This window comes from Malania oleifera, chromosome 8 (assembly GCF_029873635.1).
Source record: "Malania oleifera isolate guangnan ecotype guangnan chromosome 8, ASM2987363v1, whole genome shotgun sequence".
In the NCBI taxonomy this organism is placed as follows: domain Eukaryota; kingdom Viridiplantae; phylum Streptophyta; class Magnoliopsida; order Santalales; family Ximeniaceae; genus Malania; species Malania oleifera.
In genome coordinates, this window is record NC_080424.1 from 7,025,375 (window position 1) to 7,042,919 (window position 17,545).

At 35.3% G+C, this 17,545-nt stretch overlaps 1 protein-coding gene across 1 annotated transcript in view; it reads right to left on the minus strand.

Moving 5' to 3' along the window:
• LOC131162338 (UDP-sugar pyrophosphorylase) overlaps window positions 1-5,567 on the minus strand; it is a 45,254-nt gene extending 39,687 nt beyond the window's left edge. The window contains exons 1-2 of the mRNA XM_058118698.1: window positions 5,096-5,567; window positions 4,880-4,984 (exon numbers count right to left, since the gene is read on the minus strand). Coding sequence (XP_057974681.1) covers window positions 4,880-4,984; window positions 5,096-5,212 — 222 coding nt within the window. The 5' untranslated portion in view covers window positions 5,213-5,567. The remainder of the gene's footprint in view (window positions 1-4,879; window positions 4,985-5,095) is intronic.
• Between the last annotated feature and the right edge of the window lie 11,978 nt (window positions 5,568-17,545).

Genomic DNA, 17,545 nt, shown 5'->3' on the forward strand with positions numbered 1-17,545 from the left:
AGAGAGAGAGAGAGAGAGAGAGAGAGAGAGAGAGAGCTTATAATGGAAACTCCATTCATGAGTTATCCTTATAAAGCACAGAAAGGACAGCAAACAAATTAGTGGTCTCCTAGAACAGATATACATGCATATCAAAAAAGCCAACTTGTTACAAAATTCCTTCTTTCTAGGATCACGCATGGACTTTGGAAACATATCAACGTATGCAAGGTGTACATATGCCTCCATTTTGGAGCTTTTCACTTGAAGTGATAGTCAACCTCAATATGCTGTGCTCCCTTATGATAAACTAGATTATTTGCAACAAATTGAAGCATGATTATCATAATGCAAGAAGCATAGTTTGATGACTTGAACCCTATTTTTTGCATGATACACTTTACTACAATTCCCACTGACCACTTAAGAGGTTTCTTCTGAAACAGTTCATAAAACTTCTATATATCCAGGAAAATATTAATTTCCTGTAATCATTGGACATGAAAACACCCTATGTCATTAATGAACAAAAGTAATTGATGCAAATAGAATTGGCAATGGAAAAAGAATCACCCTCAACAAAGAAAGAAACTGAACATCATAAATGAGGACTTTGGCATCTTTACGGCTTCAAATCTTCAAAAAAAGACCCACCAAACAAGCACGGGGCAAAAGCACACCAGGTGGCCATAGTGGCACTTTCTTTTCACATCATACCTAATTACCTATCACAAGTATTGTTCACAATATCATCCATATGCAGCTGTTCTCGATTACTATTCAAGTAATGTTCATTTTTCCTCAAAGGATTTGAGCAAAATCGGACTCAAGAAACCAAAGGCTATGATACCATGTTAAATTATGACTAAACCACAAAATTTTAAGCTCTCAGAAAATGATGCAACAATGCACATCAATCTAACACCTCCACCTGTGCAACCACATTGCATGCAGAGATGCAAAAACAAACAATCCTAGTGCAGCATGGTAAAATCATGTGCACCAAAATGCAACCTATAACGGCAGAAAATGACATGAAAAAGCGGCCAAACTATGATCTCAACCCAGTTGTACAAAAATTTATTAGGGTAAATAGCTTAGTAACTGCTGTCAGGCCACATAACCAGTACATGAGTCCATTTTCCCAAATCCCTTTTTTGCCTCTGGTAGGATTAATTATATAGATAATCCTTAAAGTTTCACTAGATTGCACATTGCTCCTTGAGTTTACTCCATGCACTTAAGTCACTAGATTTTCAAAAAAAAAAAAACAATTTCGCACCTGCCATCAAGCTATATGACCAACACAAGTCCATTTTCTGACATCTTTATTTTAGCCCTAGTAGTTGGAAACCTGGGATGAAACACTTCAAAACTATGCAATAGATTACATTATGTCCTTTTTCTCATCTTCTTTCCTCCCTCTCCTCCATTATCTTCCTAACCAAAGCTTCAATCTCCTCTTGCTTTACATCATGATTAACCCCATCCTAACCCCCTACTCCCCACACCCATACCCACAGTTCATCTTTTGCTTTGCAAGAAAAGGGCACCCTATCACATGCAGCCCTCACTTATGCTCTCTATTATAGAATTCCACCCACAAAAAAGTACCCACTGCAGGATGACAAAGAACCTAAAACAGAAAGTACCAGCCCCTGTCCTAAACTTCCTTAAAGAGCTCTTCCAACAAGGTGGCAAACTCACCTATCATGACGCCTGTCTGGGCCATCCACAAAAATGAGTGGGTGCTATTGGCAAGCTCCTACACAAACACCAGTACATGAAGGGGGTCATCACGGTGACGCTGCCATAGTTGGCATAGATGATGGAGTTGGGACGCAGTCAGTCGAACCAATGCAGGTACTGGAAGTCAATTTGGTCCATTCAACCAAACTGAACTGAAATCCATAAATACATAAAGTATATATGACATAAATATAAATTATATATATAGCTATGTGTAGGTGATTCGACATAAATAAAATAATAGTGATTTTTCATATGTTGGTAAATTGTAATTTTTTTTAAATATATATTTTATATCTGTCTCACGTGAAATGTATAATTTTTACGTTAATTCATTCTGTTTGATTAACCATTGGATTTTGGCCCAAAAAATTGGTTTAACCAAAATTCAATTAATTGTTTAAACTTGTTCATTTTCCATTCATATTTTTTGTTGAATCAAAATTTTGATTCATCTAATGGGTTACAGAATCATGCCCAGCCCTACCAGCTACCAAAAGAAACAGGAATTTCACAAAATGGACTCAAGTGTCAGTCACGTGGACTGATGGCACATATGAAATTGCAACTTTTTTCTTTGAAAGTTTAGGGAGTTCAATCCATGGATTAAAATTCTGAGAGCAATCTGCAATCGAATAAAACTATAGGGATTAGATGTGTAATTTGCCCTACCAAGAGTGAAAAAGAGATTCAGGAAGATGGATTGAGTGGCCTAACCACAGTGAGTCCATTTGGCGGACAGGGATGACATGACAATATTCTTTTGGTAGTTCAGGGAGTTAAATGGCATGAATTGAAATTTAGGGAGCAATGTGCAACATGAACAAAGTTTAGGGAATTGCTACACAGCCTAACCAATCTATTGACTTCGAGATTCATTGTCAACATGGATATCTCAACAACCAAGCTTTCACAATCATCTACACATACCCATCAAATGGTGTGGTCCCAATTGAAGCAATAGAAGCCAATACCAAAAGCAATATTTTTTCCAATGCAAATTAAACCATTCAAGGCCAGGAAAAAATTTCCATAGTAGTCATACAACACTGCTTAGTACCTTTTTTTTTGTTCCAATATTTAGTTGTTCTTTTTTTTTTATTTTTTTCAACTTATGTTGGCAAAATGTCAAGTTACCAAGCTTTTTTTAGTGCATAGGATAGCAAGTATCGTGGCAAGATATTATTCATGTTATTCAACAACTATTCAGGCTCCTATGGCAAGTAATTCATCACATTATTATGGCGCTCTGCTATTCACACAACTGTAGCAATGGAATTCTTTCCCTCTTTTATTTAGACTTAATTCATGGTTGAGAATATTGAGATTGATCTGATTTAAGAGGTGGGAGTGATTGTTATCAAGGTTTTTGAGTCCATATAAGAGTTTAAAACCTCTCTCCTGGAATTATTGGACATTGAATTAAAATTTTTGGCTGCAAGTGATGTTCCAGCTCTTTTTCTTCTTCGTTTATGTCTTTTGCTTCTACTTGTTTTCTTCTTTGTTTTCTTCTGCTTTTTTATTCTTAATTTCTTCCTATTATTTTTCTTCATTTCGTCTGCACTTACTCAATGGGATAAAGCAAATAAGTTATATCATCTAGAAAGAGCCATTGAAGCTCAAAAGTTCATTTCAAACCCATAATTGATCAATTCTTAACCCCCATTTTGATACCCACTTATAAATAAGTACTTATAGGTCTCATCACTTGTAAGAAGTAATTATCATAAAGAATTAGTGTTTAGTTTGTTATGGGAAAAGTACTTATAACCAAAGCACATAGCAAAACCACTTAAAAAGAGGTGTTTGAGTAATAGTAGTAGAGAGATGCTTATGGCCTCTTATAAGAGGCTGAACAATAAATGCTTATAGTATATCATAGTACCATACTACATTGATAGATAATATTCTATAATATTAAATTCAATTTTCTTTTAATTATATTAATCAAATTATATAACAATGCACAGTATGCACTTTAACTTTAGTATGGTATTATCATGAACTATTATAATATTCACAAATTTTAATATTATATTGCTAAAACATAAAAATCTTATTACTTTCTGCTTTCAATAGCATTATAACTATGTTCTAGTAGTATAATTTTATATTAAAGCATATTTTAATTATATCAAATATAATTATAATTAACAAATATAATATTGTCATACTCAAATATGACAATATATTACAATATCATACAAAATATCATGATGTGGTAATACAATATAACAATATTATCATATTATAAAAATGGTTATGCATTATTATATTATATTTTATTATTTTTAAATATCATAATATACATTATATAATTCTTACCTAAAAAATTATTATAATTCTGCACCTGATCATCTGATACTTAAAACATACTAATATGCTAATAATGCTATTATTTGTAGACTGTAGATTATTATTATTATTATTATTATTTATAAAATCAATACTTATTTTTTAACCTAACCAAAAATTATGACTAACAGTATTTTGTCACCATAAACAATTTACAGCAACTATAATCTTATTTATTAAACAAAGTACTGAACTTTAAAGTTAGGTCAATTAAAAGTAATACATATAAACAAGAAGCTTGAAGTTTTAGGATCACTCTGGTTGAAAAATGTCAGGTCAATATTCAATAAATACTTTTCAGCCACTAGGTCAAGCCTTGGAAAAAAAAAATTATAGAGGGGACCGGTGGACATCAGTTATCAGTCACCAGATTCACATACTTTGAAGTCACATTTTTTGTAAAAGTCTATCTAAATAGGCACAATGGCCTGATACGTTTTAAAAGATTTACCTACAATGCGTCTTGACCTTAATTTTAGTCAAATCCCATCATTTCTACTCTGCTTTCAGAGATATCTGTCCGTTCACTGACAACTCAACTCAGTAGAACTTATCCACATATCCCACTCAACCGACACTTTATTTTATTTTTCCTTCTACTGTGCAGGTCCCAAACAAACCATCATTAATGTTCCTAATCTCAAAATTCGCTCTCCTCCTTCCAAACAATTCACAAATTCTTATAAACAGATCTACAGCTACAAGCAAATAAACAATCACCGGATAACAAATCTCAATCACCGCATTTTTTTTTTTTTTTTATCTTCACTAGCTATAAATCTTCAAAAAAGCCAACCTGATCAAAGAAACTCTTCTTTTCATCATCATCGACTCCTGGCCCAGGCCAACTCTCAAACAAATGCCTCTGCCCCATCTCCACCAGCATCTTCGCCAGTTCAATCTGCCACAACAGCATCACTCGCAATTAACATCGTTGAAACAAACTATCAAAACACAGCAATAAAATAACTCCATCAGAATGCACGCCAGCATAGGCATTCATGTATAGGACCTGGTCCGGGGAGAGAAGGCCGAGGTTCTTGTGAAGATTCGGAACAGATGAAGCCAAGTCTCCATTGATGTGGAGGTCGGAGAGCTTGTCAGCGGTCGATCCGAGTGCGGACGCCATGATCACCGGAGTCGAATTCCAGAGATCTCCTTGTGTTCGGAGAAATTCCGCTGAGACAAGAGGGAATAAGACCGCGGTTTAAACGTTACAAGACTGGGATGAGCACAGAATGAAGCAGATCTAAACGCAGGGAGGCGCTTATATATGGATGGTGACCGTGACCGCGAAGTGCGGTGGGACTGATTGGGTCCGTTACGGCGCTCTCTTACCTTTTTTATTTTATTTTCATTTTGTTTCCAACAACTTGGATCTTGATTGAAATTCTCCCAATTTATGCCGCGCTTATCATCACGGACTTCACAAATATGAAGGCTCACCTTCCTTTTTTGTACATGACTCGTGATAGTCATGAAATAATATTTGAATTTTAAACTTTTGTTTATATGAATTTAGAAGAAATTTAGTATACATTTTATACAACGGCAATTTATAGAAATCTAAATATAAAACTCGAGAACAATGATTTTAAATGTAAAAGAAGTATTTTTCAATAAATAAAGGCTTAGAAAAAAGAAAATATGTGATATCTTAAAAATAAAAAATAAAATAAAAATCTAATCAATTTTTGAGTTGACTAGTCTCCCCATTTGATCATAATTATATTATTGTTTTTAAAAAATTCTAAAATGTGATAAAATAAGAAATTTTTTAAAATTGTTAATAAAGTAATAAGACACATTGATGATTAAGAGCACGAAGCATCCTTACAGCTTAGAAAAAATACCTAAATAATTTTTTTCCCAAATTTATCTCTTATGAATTTAAATTTAGAGTTTATTGTAAAGAAGTGGTGTGGGATAAAGGTGGCCTACAAATAATAATTTTTAAGGTCAACTTGATTTTCAGCCAAATTTAATACTATGGGTTTATATCGTTGTTATTATTTCAATAGCATTGAAAAATAATAATTTTAGCAATAAAAAAATTAATCTATATAATTTTTAAAATATCAAGATTTCCTAGTTTGAAAACATTATAAGCCCTTAACTACATTTAATTTTTCAAATTAATCTTCATTGCCTTTCTATATGAATACTCCATTTAGTATGATTTTCTAGCAATCCTCCCCTTTAAAAAAAAAAAAAAAAAACTAATGTCACTTAGATGTCATATCAAAAAATAATTCCCAAATATCTTAATTGAAAGAGATAAGGATGGAAAAACAAAATCACTAAAAATAGGAAAATGAGAACTTTGAAAAAGATAATTATATCAAAAAATCAAACAGTTTCATTAACCTTTATGTAAAACATCAAAATGAGAAAACTGATCTCACAACAAAGACTTCTTTTCTAAAGGTTAAGACATTCCAAGTTCCAGTTAATTTGGATCTCGTAGCAAAATTAAAACACAAAACAAAAACAAAAACAAAAAACCATACAAGGCATCTTGATTTAATAAAAGGTCTGGCAAAAAAATGAACTTGGTCAATGGTAAACTTATTTCTAACAAAATAATAATAATAATAATAACAACAAAAAAAAGTAGATTTGTGGGATTTCCAGTAATGAAATATATGACTAAGTTTTAAGAAATTCAAACAAAAGATAAAAAATATTTGACATCAACGAAACAAAATCAATTATGGACATATTTCAAACCTAGTGTTTCCATATCATAGTCATAAATAATATTCCTATAGAGGTATTATTTTAAAACAAACTCAAAGGGAACACAAAAGCAACATTTGAGGTCAAAAATTCAGATTGATTTGAACAAAATTGAATTAAAACTAAACTAAGACCACACAAACTGTTATTTACGTCTTTACATTTTGAATACCCAAAACAACTCTAAGACCCATTTCCTAGTAATTGAACACAAAAAAGACCAACACTGAAAACTAAATAGAAAATCCAAACTAAAACTTGTACACCTGACTGGCCAAGTTTATTACATATTCCTATACTGTTGAGAATTCCACTTGTGAAATTTGTCCGACATTAGAAAAAGTGAGTGTTTGATGGGTGCTTATATACATGGTGTAGCCCAAGACCCAATGGGCTTAAGCTTTTGGGTCAAGTTGGTGTTCACCCATGTATATCAAGCACACCTTTGGACTCCTCCAGTGTTAACAAGTGGTATCAAAGCCAACGGTTCATACCACTGGGTGTGGGAGTGTATATCAAAACTAAAAAGGATCATCTAAGTTGCTAAGATGGATCCAAATTGGGTCAAGGTGTGGGAGGTAGGATTGGTTTGGAGTCGTCCTTTGGAATACAATCCGAGACACGTAAGATGGTCCACTTGAGCAAACTGTTGGAGAATTCGTCTCACGAGATGATTTCCGTTCAAGGGGGAGCAGTTGGAACTCACATGTGGTGGAGCTTCCGTTCAAGAGGGTGCAATTGGAACTCACAAGGGATGGAGAGATTGTTGAGAATTGCACTTGTGAAGTTTGTCCCACATTAGAAAAAGTGAATGTTTGATAGGTGCTTATATACATGGTATAGCCCAAGACCCAATGGGCTTAACCTTTTGGGTCAAGTTGATGTTCTCTCATGTGTATCAAACACACCTTTGGACTCCTCCGGTGCTAACATGTACAAAAACTTAAACACCCTAATGTCCACCTTCCTTTAGATTTCATCTCTTCCCCTTCAATTTTCTCATCAAACAAGCACGATAAATATTAACCAATGCTCACTTTAAGAACACTTGCAAAAACATTATGCCTCAAAATGACATTATCTTCTTTATTAGTTTGCCCAATTGGTTATTTCCATGCCTCCGAAATGTAGAAAATGTTAAAATATTTTTTCTAATACAAGTGCAACACATCTACTTTTGGTATTCAAATTTGATAGCCCAAACATCCATTTAATAAATGACCACACCAATACAAAATGTACTCAATTCTTGTCCTCACATAAATATGTGAATAATTCAAACTCCATATTTTTTCTATTAATTGGGAGGCCTAGTAGGCCGAAGCTACATAAAGAGGGTAGCATATCCTCCATCTCAAAACCCTTTCCACCATTTCCTAATATTAGAACTTAAAGACCTCCAATATAGAAGTCTCAAAGTCTTAACAATTAGGATATCCCCTTGGGGACTACTAAAACCAAATATCACAATACAAGAATTTCAAAGATACAATAATAAAGAAAGATAATAGTCAAAATGAAGCTAAAAAACAATCACATACCATTAGTCTAGCCTTCCAAAAGATTTGGAATCGCATAATATTGGAAAGTTCTAATAAGATTTGGAATGCAATGTTATAACATAGACTCCTACATTTTGGAGAAAATGATAAGGCAGTAAAATAGATCAAACTATATTCATCCAATGGCCCTACATCGAACTGGTATTTGGATACTAGTAGCTTTGTATCATATGACACCAGACCCCTCACAACTTGATAAAACAGAGCCATATATGGGTAAGGATTGTTTAGTGGTTGGAAATGGAGCCTCTCTTCCCATTTCCCACACTGGTACTCTTTCTTCCTCTTCTTATATAAAGCTTTTTGATGTTTTTGTTGGGAATTAACAACAAATTCCCCAAACCTGTGATAAACAAAATAGAAAAAGAATACACGTCAAAGAAAAATCAATCACACGCACAAGACAGTATTTACATGTTTCAGCAATTCTGCCTACGTCCATAGAGTTGCAAGGATTTTACTATTATCAGGAAGAAAAAAACATAGAGTGCGGCGATACAATACTCTCTCTCTCTCGCTCTCTCGCAAACTATGACGGCTTAACCTAATCACCCAAAAAAACAATTGTTTTATATGTTGTGCACAGGATTCCGAATGGGCTACAAAACAAGCTTAAAAAATTATGGCCAAATCCTTCGCTCCATGGACTAAGTCTTAGGACAGAAATCTCTCATTAAAGAAAAGACGAGTCATCATCCAGATTGAACGCAACTAGACTCCACAAAGCCCAACAAATCTCCCACTTTGAGACTAGTTCAATCACCAATATCAACCATAATGCTCCAAATGAACAATCCTTCATCCTTGTAACTCATCCTCCTGTCCTCAAGCTAGAAGACCAACTGAAGCTGCACACAATTTCAGCTTCTCAATAGTGACACCCTTAGTCAACATGTCTGTCAGGTTCTTAGATCCACAGATCTTCTCAAGTATTACCAGTTTATTTTCAATAAGGTAACGGATAAAGTGGTATTTTGTCTATATATGCTTCAACTTTGAATGAAAAATTGAATTTTTAGCAAGAAAAATTGCACTCTGACTATCATTGTGTAGAATGTCCATCCTCTGCTTCTTACCCAATTCGTCTAAGAAACCATGTAGCCAAATAATCTCCTTTCCAATTTCAGTTGCCGCAACATACTCAACTTCTGTAGTAGACCAAGTAACAATCTTTTGCAGATTTGAAGCCCAAGATATAGTTGCACCACCTAGAGTAAATACAAACCCAGTAGTACTCTTTTTGGTTGTTCCTAGCCTTACTAAAAATTTACTCTCCATTAGTAAGTTGAAAATGTGGACAACCTAAAGATTGGAGGGAACATATTGGTGTCGAAGCTTCCCAGCAACAACAAGCTCGCAAATAAAATGCTAATCAAGATTGACGTGCTTGGCACGCTTGTGCAAGACAAGATTGGAGCTGATAAAGATAGCACTTTTGTTGTCACAGAGTAAAAAAGGCTGACAGGAAAGAGCAACCTCAAGATCATGCAGGAGATGAGTTAACCAAATAACTTTGGCAGCAGTAAGAATGGCTTGGAGGGCCCAATGTGTACTCCGGATGATCACTTTGATGCCTAAGTAAAGGACTAATGAGATATTTTGAATTGCAACAATAGAAAGAAGTGGATTTTGTTGAGATGCTTACCTCTTCTCCAAGTCCCTTTTTATAATGGTGGAGGTTAACCCTCTATTGATTCGACATTAATGAGCACATTATTGAGCTTATGTGGGTTATAAAGTTTTATGGGCATTTATATCGAGGTTTTTATTGTAGTTTTGTAATGGTTCCCTCTTATGAATGTATATGCATTAACGTCTCCATGTCGATTATATAGAGTTATTTTTATAGTGGATTCGTAACTCTCTTTCTCCTTATGAATATTAATTTTGGGTATATCAGTTGCCCCCTTAGTAGTTTCGAATTTTTGAAGCAAGTTTCAAAAGTTTGAATCCCTAAGGTTAGCTATTTTAGACGTTCATTTTTTAAGCCCAACTCTTCATGTTTTGGCACCATCTGAGTAGAAAAGCTGGCACTCGGTTGTCCGAGCCATATGTCCCTTTTGGTCAGCTCCGTCCGAGTCACCTTCTTCCGCTCGTGACCTCCCAGCTTCATCTGAGCCATTCTGGCAGCTCGTGACCGCTCAGCTTCATCTGAGCCATTTTGACAGCTCGTGACCGCTCGACTTCATCTGAGCCACTCTAACAGCTCGTGACCGCTCAGCTTCATCTAAGCCGCCTTTGTTCTTAAATCGACTCGATCCGAGTTGCTCGTCATTGCACTTTGCATCACTCGAGCCTTTTATGTTGCACTGGATGGTTTAGTTCTAACCACCATGCTACTCTAGTTAGCTTGTTTAGACTAATATCCCACTGTTATTGGATTTCATCCACACAACATTTCTGTTTTTTTTTTTTGGACTAATCTAAGCTGCATCTTGTGTTAATTTTTATCACTTCCTCCAAACTTTGAGCTATATTCATCAAAAGTATACTGGTCATTTTGGTCTTCTGAGTTGCGCTCTGACAGCTTAAGTGGGCTGATCTTCGGGCCTAATGAGTGGTGCTCATCTTTTGAGCCAGCCTTCAAGCCTCATGAGTTGTGCTCATCAGTGGGCAACTCTACTGAGCAGTGCTCAGTTATTGTTTTGCCTCATGAGATATGCTCATCAAGTGGGCTGGTCTTCAGGCCTCATCAGCAGTGCTCATCTGTTGGGCCAGTCTTTAGGCCTCATGAGCTGTGCTTATCAGTTGGGCCACTTTTCTGAGCAATGCTTCGTCTTTTTTTTTTTTTTTCCTTAGGAGCTGTGCTCATCAAGTGAGCTGGTCTTTGGGTTTTATGAGCGGTGCTCATTTGTTGGGCTAATCTTTAGGCCTCATGAGTCGTGCTCATCAGTTGGGCCACTCTACTAAGCAGTGCTTAGTCTTTGTTTTTCCTTGTAAGTTGTGCTCATAAAATGGGCAAGTCTTTGGGCTTCATAAGCGATGCTCATCTATTGGGCCAGTCTTCAGGCCTCATGAGTTGTGCTCATTAATTGGGCCCTTCTTTTTTAAGTCGGTTCGATTCCTTCTTGTGGTCATCACCTCTTCTAGTTTGATGTATTTCTAGGCATGTGCGATCAGCTCTCCCAGTGAAGTTAGGGAATCCCCAGCCTGAAGAGCTATTTTCAAGGCTGCTACTACCACTCCATGATCTAAGTTTCAAATATTTAGGGTTGCATCGACGAAATGATGCAAAAGTTTCTTTAATGTTTCCCTTTATCTTTGAACGAGGCTCACCAGATGAGCCGAAGTTTTTGCTATCTTCCAATTGCTGATGAAGTGTCCAGCGAACTGCTGCTTAATTTTGGAAAAAGAAATCCAATGGAACTAAGCTTCAAGGTTCAATACCACGCCTTAGCATTCCCTTTTAGAGTGGCTACAATTGCTCAACACATGATTGCATCTAGTGCGCTTTGCAATTACATCAACACTCTAAAGGTGTCCAAGTGATCAACAGGATTGGACAAGCCATCGTACTCTTCTATATTTGGCATTTTAAACTTGTTAGGTAGAGGATCATCCATTACCTCTTTAGTGAAAGGTTGATATGAGGATTTGATAGAGGACTACTCGATGGAAGGGTTTTTGCGAGCTCTCTTCATCATTTTATCCAATTGATCAATTTTTTTGAAATTTTCTTCTAATTCATGTGACTATTAATTGTAAATAACCACACTATTTATGTCCTTCAACTTCTTTGATGGATTAGAAGCCCTATTAGCGACTTCTGATGGAACTGCAACTTTCTTATTTGACCTGGGTTCTACTGGGTTAGGATGAGGAGAAAGTTCTTTATGATTCATTTTCAATTGTAGGATCATAGTGAACATGTCCTTCATCCTTCTTCTGAAATGCAAGGAATTCACTTCTCGTCACGCTTAAAATTGTCACCTGGTGCATAATGTATGGATTGCGGTGATTGGTCACCCATCGTCAATTCTGACATCGAATTGTGTGATGTAGCTATGATCAAGGATAAAAAAACCCTCTTAAAAGAATTCCCACAGACAACGCCAATTGTTGCTGCCTAAAAATTGAACGACCTTCACGAATCGTTCCTCGATCATGACCACCAGAAAAAGAAAAAGCAATAATGACTTGGAGGACCCAGGGTGTGTTGGGAATTAAGAACAAATTCCTCAAACCTAGGAGAAACAAAATAAAGAAAGAATACATGCCAAAGAAAAATTAATCACACGCACAAGACAATATTTTTGTGGTTCAGAAATTTTGCCTACATCCATGGAATTGCAGGGATTTCACTATTATTAGGAAGAAAATACAGAGAGTGCGGTAGTACAATGCTCTCTCTCTCTCGCTCTCTCGTGAAGTGTAACCACTCAACCCTAATCGCCCAAAAATAATGATTTTATATGTTGCGGACAGGGTTCTGAACGGGTTACAAGGCCCAAGCCTTCGCTCCATGGACAAAGCCTTAGGATAAAACTCTCTCAATAAAGAAAGGTCGGGTCATGATCTAGATTTAATGTAGTTAGGCTCCACAAAATCCCAACAAGGTGTACTCCGAGGGATTACTCTGATGCTTAAGTAAGGGACTTATGAGAGGCTTTAAATTGTAATAGTAGAAATAAATGGAATTGGTTGACATGCTTACCTCTACTCCAAGTCCCTTTTTATAGTGGTGGAGGTTGACCCTGTAATGACCCGAGGAATAATGGTATTTAAATAATAAGAGAGAGGAAAATGGAAACAGAAACAGATGGAGGCAGCAGACTTCATCGATGAATGCTTTGTGTTCGTCAACGACATTGCATTTTGGGAGTAATAACTGAGGAAATTTATCAGGTCCTCGTTGACGAACACAGGGGATTTGTCGACGAGGATATAAGTGGGCTTCGTTGACAAAGCCAAGTTTTGTTGACGAGAAGATACCAAGAAAGGATTTTTGGAAGCCTGAAATTCGTCGACGAACTTTCTATAGGACTCGTCGACGAGGTGACGTGTCTCGTCGACGAATCCGGCCCTATAAATAGCTGAAATTTGGATTTTTAATGCAGAAAAATAGAAATCATTCTATCTCTCTCTCTCTTCCTATGGTTTCTCCCTCCTCTCTCTTCGATTTCGGCTCCATCGCTTGCCGGATCGAAAATCTGAGGCCACCACGACGCTCATGGGGAAGTTCTCTCCAAATCTGCCAGAGCGGATCGTTGGTGGAAGCAAGTTGGAATTCATCCCTGAGTTAAGGTAAGACTTTTTATTCGAAATTTGGTCTTTCCATAGTTAAAGGAAATGATGTACTCGAATAAATACTGAAGTTTAGTTATGGGAATTATCATTTTCAGGGTGCTGCTTAAGGTTTCATATGGGTGCAAAACCAGTATTATAGAGGGGCTTTTCAGTTGCCAGGTAAGGGGATAAATTAAAAAAATTATTTTTCATTGAAATTACTATTATTTAATAGTAGAATAATTTTCAGAAAGCATGTGATTATATGAGTATAATTAAAAAAATGTAAGTTTGGAAAAATACTGCAATTGTATAGGAAATGTGATTTCAAAATGGAATTTATGGTTTCATTTAATTTGTGTGGCATGAATATTATTTTATGTATATATATTTTACCAAGTTAAGTTAGATTTACAATGTAAAGCATGTTGATAGATATTTTCAGGAATAACATGTTCACACCTAGAGGAGGAATTTGAGGAGATGCATGTGCAATCTGTTGGAGGGAGATTCCGCTAGAAGAAGGGAAGAAAAAGATGAACGTAGCAGCAATTTCAATTGGACTGGATTGCTCGTAGACTCCTTGAGCCGAGCTCCAGCGCCAACTTCTTCTTCTTCCTCCATTCTTCCAATTTTGCTTTCAATTTTTTGGGACGGATTTCACAACAGTAGCTAATTTCCCCTTGTAGATATTTGAGAACCCACCTCACATTAACGTGGGTGTGAATACTATATTTATAATTACAAAAAATGATTACAATTAAATGATACTGTATATATAATGGAAAATAATATCCTAAAATGAATGTAATATCTACAATTATGGGGGTCAATGCAACTATATTTGGGAAACCTTGGTGGAATGAGCTGTGTGATCCTCAACAGTCCCTGTAATAACCCAAATTCGGGAATTAAAAGAAAATAAATATAAAAGAAAGAAATAAAGGAAAAATATAATAATAAAAAGAAAATTGGGGAAAAAATGGATTTTGGTCGATTCAAGAGAAAACTAGTGACGATTTTTTAGAGATGAGAGAAAACCGGCGACAATTTTCGGAATTTACCGCGGGACGGTAACTGGGTAAATGGTAAATCTGGGGGCGGTTGAAGATAAAACTAGTGACGGTTTTCTAGAGGCCTGGGGAAACTAGCTACGGTTTTCGCCGATTCAAGAGAAAACTAGCGACGGTTTTTTAGAGATGAGAGAAAACCAGCGACAATTTTCGGAACTTACCGCGGGATGGTAACTGGGTAAACGGTAAATCTGGGGGTGGTTAAAGATAAAACCAGTGACGGTTTTCTAGAGGCCTGGGGAAACTAGCGACGGTTTTCTGCGCAGAGATGGCTATAAAGAAAGCCCTACGAGCATTTCTCAAGGAAATCAAAATTTCCTTTTCCTCTTCTCCAAAACCCTACATCTCCCCTCTCCATTTTCTTCGATTCTCGCTCCATAAAAGGTTATTTTGACGATCTGAAACCACCACGAGGTTCGTGGGATCATTCTCTGCAAAGCTACCGGAGCAGATCGTTGATTTGGGATTTTTGGGCATCATCCCAAAATTAGGGTAAGTGAGATATTTTTAAGTTTTATTACTAAATTGAAGTATATGAAATCTACGAAGTATTAAATGAGTATTGTTTTAAGATTTAATTTAGTTGAGATTTTTGGAATGTAGGGTCTCGTTTCTTGTTCGATTTTAGCCAGAATCTCGAGGAGCGGGTAAGGGGAAAATGTTCTAGCAGCGTTTTAATTAATTTTAAACCAATTAAATTTGAGTATAAAAATATATATATTTAGGTATGATTTATCTAAACAATTAGACATTTGGAAAATAATGATTTTGATTATATTTTATAATTGGAAAAATTCGTGTGGTATGATAATAACTTTCATAATTAAATGGTTGCGAGTTCTACTTGAATACGACTATTGTTCACATGTGGCTATTGATTGAGTTATAAGTTCTGTTTGGTTGTGAATATTGTTCAATTGTGAGCATTGATTGATTGTGAATACTGTAGTAAATGTGTGGATGTGTCTAAATGATTGGTTATGCGTTGGATGTGTAATGTGGTTCATGTAAATTGCAATATAGCGTTGACAGTGGTATGAAAAGGTTGTTATATCGTACCTAATATTATGTTAATGTAAGATTCATAAAATGTTATTAGTTGATTTATGTAAACAGTATATGTTTATGGTATGTGAAATGTACGGTATAAGTATTACAGCATTAAATATTCATGTTGCCACACAGCTGATTTTAATTTATCTACCCTTACTGAGAGGTGTCTCACCCCAAATATTAAATGATTTTCAGGAAATCCGGAAAGACTAGCGAGTCAGGGCCGCCGCTGAGTGAGTTGAGCTTCCCTGCTAGGAGGGTAAGTTCTAATTTAGGATCAGGAGATTTTTGTTGTAAGATCCTAGGTTTATTTTGGTATTTCTGGAAGATTGTATATAAACACAGATATTTGGGAATGTAGTTAACTTTGGTGTTTGAAATTTATGGTTACGAGAATGTGATTTAAATTTACTGTTGCTTAGGTTTCCCCTGTGTTTGACAGGTGTCTTCGATACCCACGGGTTCAAGTTGATCATTTTATTTATTATGTTTCATTTTATAATAAGATAAGCAGGTCGTTACAGACCCTCTATTGATTCAGCATTCATGAGCACATTAATTTATATGGGCATTTTATAGTTTTATGAGGGTTCCCTCTCATGAATGTATATGTATTAACGTTTCTATGTCGGTTATATAGATGTGTTTTTATGGTGGATTGGTAACTCTCTTTCTCTTTATGAGTATTAATTTCGGGTATATCAGTCATATTAAAATTATTCTTATAAAAGTGCATAATATTGGAAAGCTCTAATGAGATTTGGAATGCAATGTTATAACATAGACTCCTACATTTTGGAGAAAATGATTAGGCAGTAACATATATCAAACTATATTCACCCATACATAAATGAGAAAGATAAATTTTAGCTATTAAAATGCACATGCGATTACTGCCTCAAGAGGTTCACAAATTGAGGCAAAGATTTGGGGGAAAGGGATTGAGATTGAGGCCCCAAAACAATATGGCCAAGCATAAAGTTGGTATATGAACAATTTTACACATTTTGGTGTAAAAAATTGAGGATTTGAATGAAAATTGCAAAGGATCATTAAACGCTCAAACAACATCACTTATAAACATGACACAAAATTTCCAATTACTAAATCAAATCAAGTGACACATATTAACCCAAACTGGTAAAGTTCTAGAAGCCAAAATGTTGCAAATTCATACACAGGACCAAAATTTTGAGGAAAAAAGGTAAAAAAATAAATACCTCATCCTAAAATCCTAAAACTTTCATGCATAGGAAAGAACAAAAAATGGTAAGAAAAATTTTATTTTTTCCAACCCTTTAATGAGTGATTGAAAAAAAGGAAACTAAAAAATGGGGGCTTCCTAAAAGCCTAAAACTTTTTTCAATAAGGGTCTCGTGGGCGTCTATTAGCCTAAAAAAAAAAAAAAGAAGAAGATAAATTCAATGATATAGCAACAAAAAAAAATAAAAATTGAAGCATAATAATAGTAATAATAATATCTCACAAAAGTGGGTGCTTGCTGATTGAGCCATAATATTGCAATCATTTTACACAATAATTCACATTAATCACAATTTTGCTCACTTGTAATTGATGAAATTAGGTAGTAAAGAGAAAAAACGTGTTTAAATCTGGTTCTTAAGAAATCACTATGTTTTCTCTTTAGTAGGTTTGTTCTTACGGTTGAACTAGTTATAAAATGTTTGGCGCTTGTGTAATCTTGAAATAAAGTTTAGTGCTTAAATTGTCAGTATAATTTATTTTATTTCCCAAAACATAGTTTACTATTTGATTTTTCTCTTCAGGTTAAAATGGCAACAGAAACTT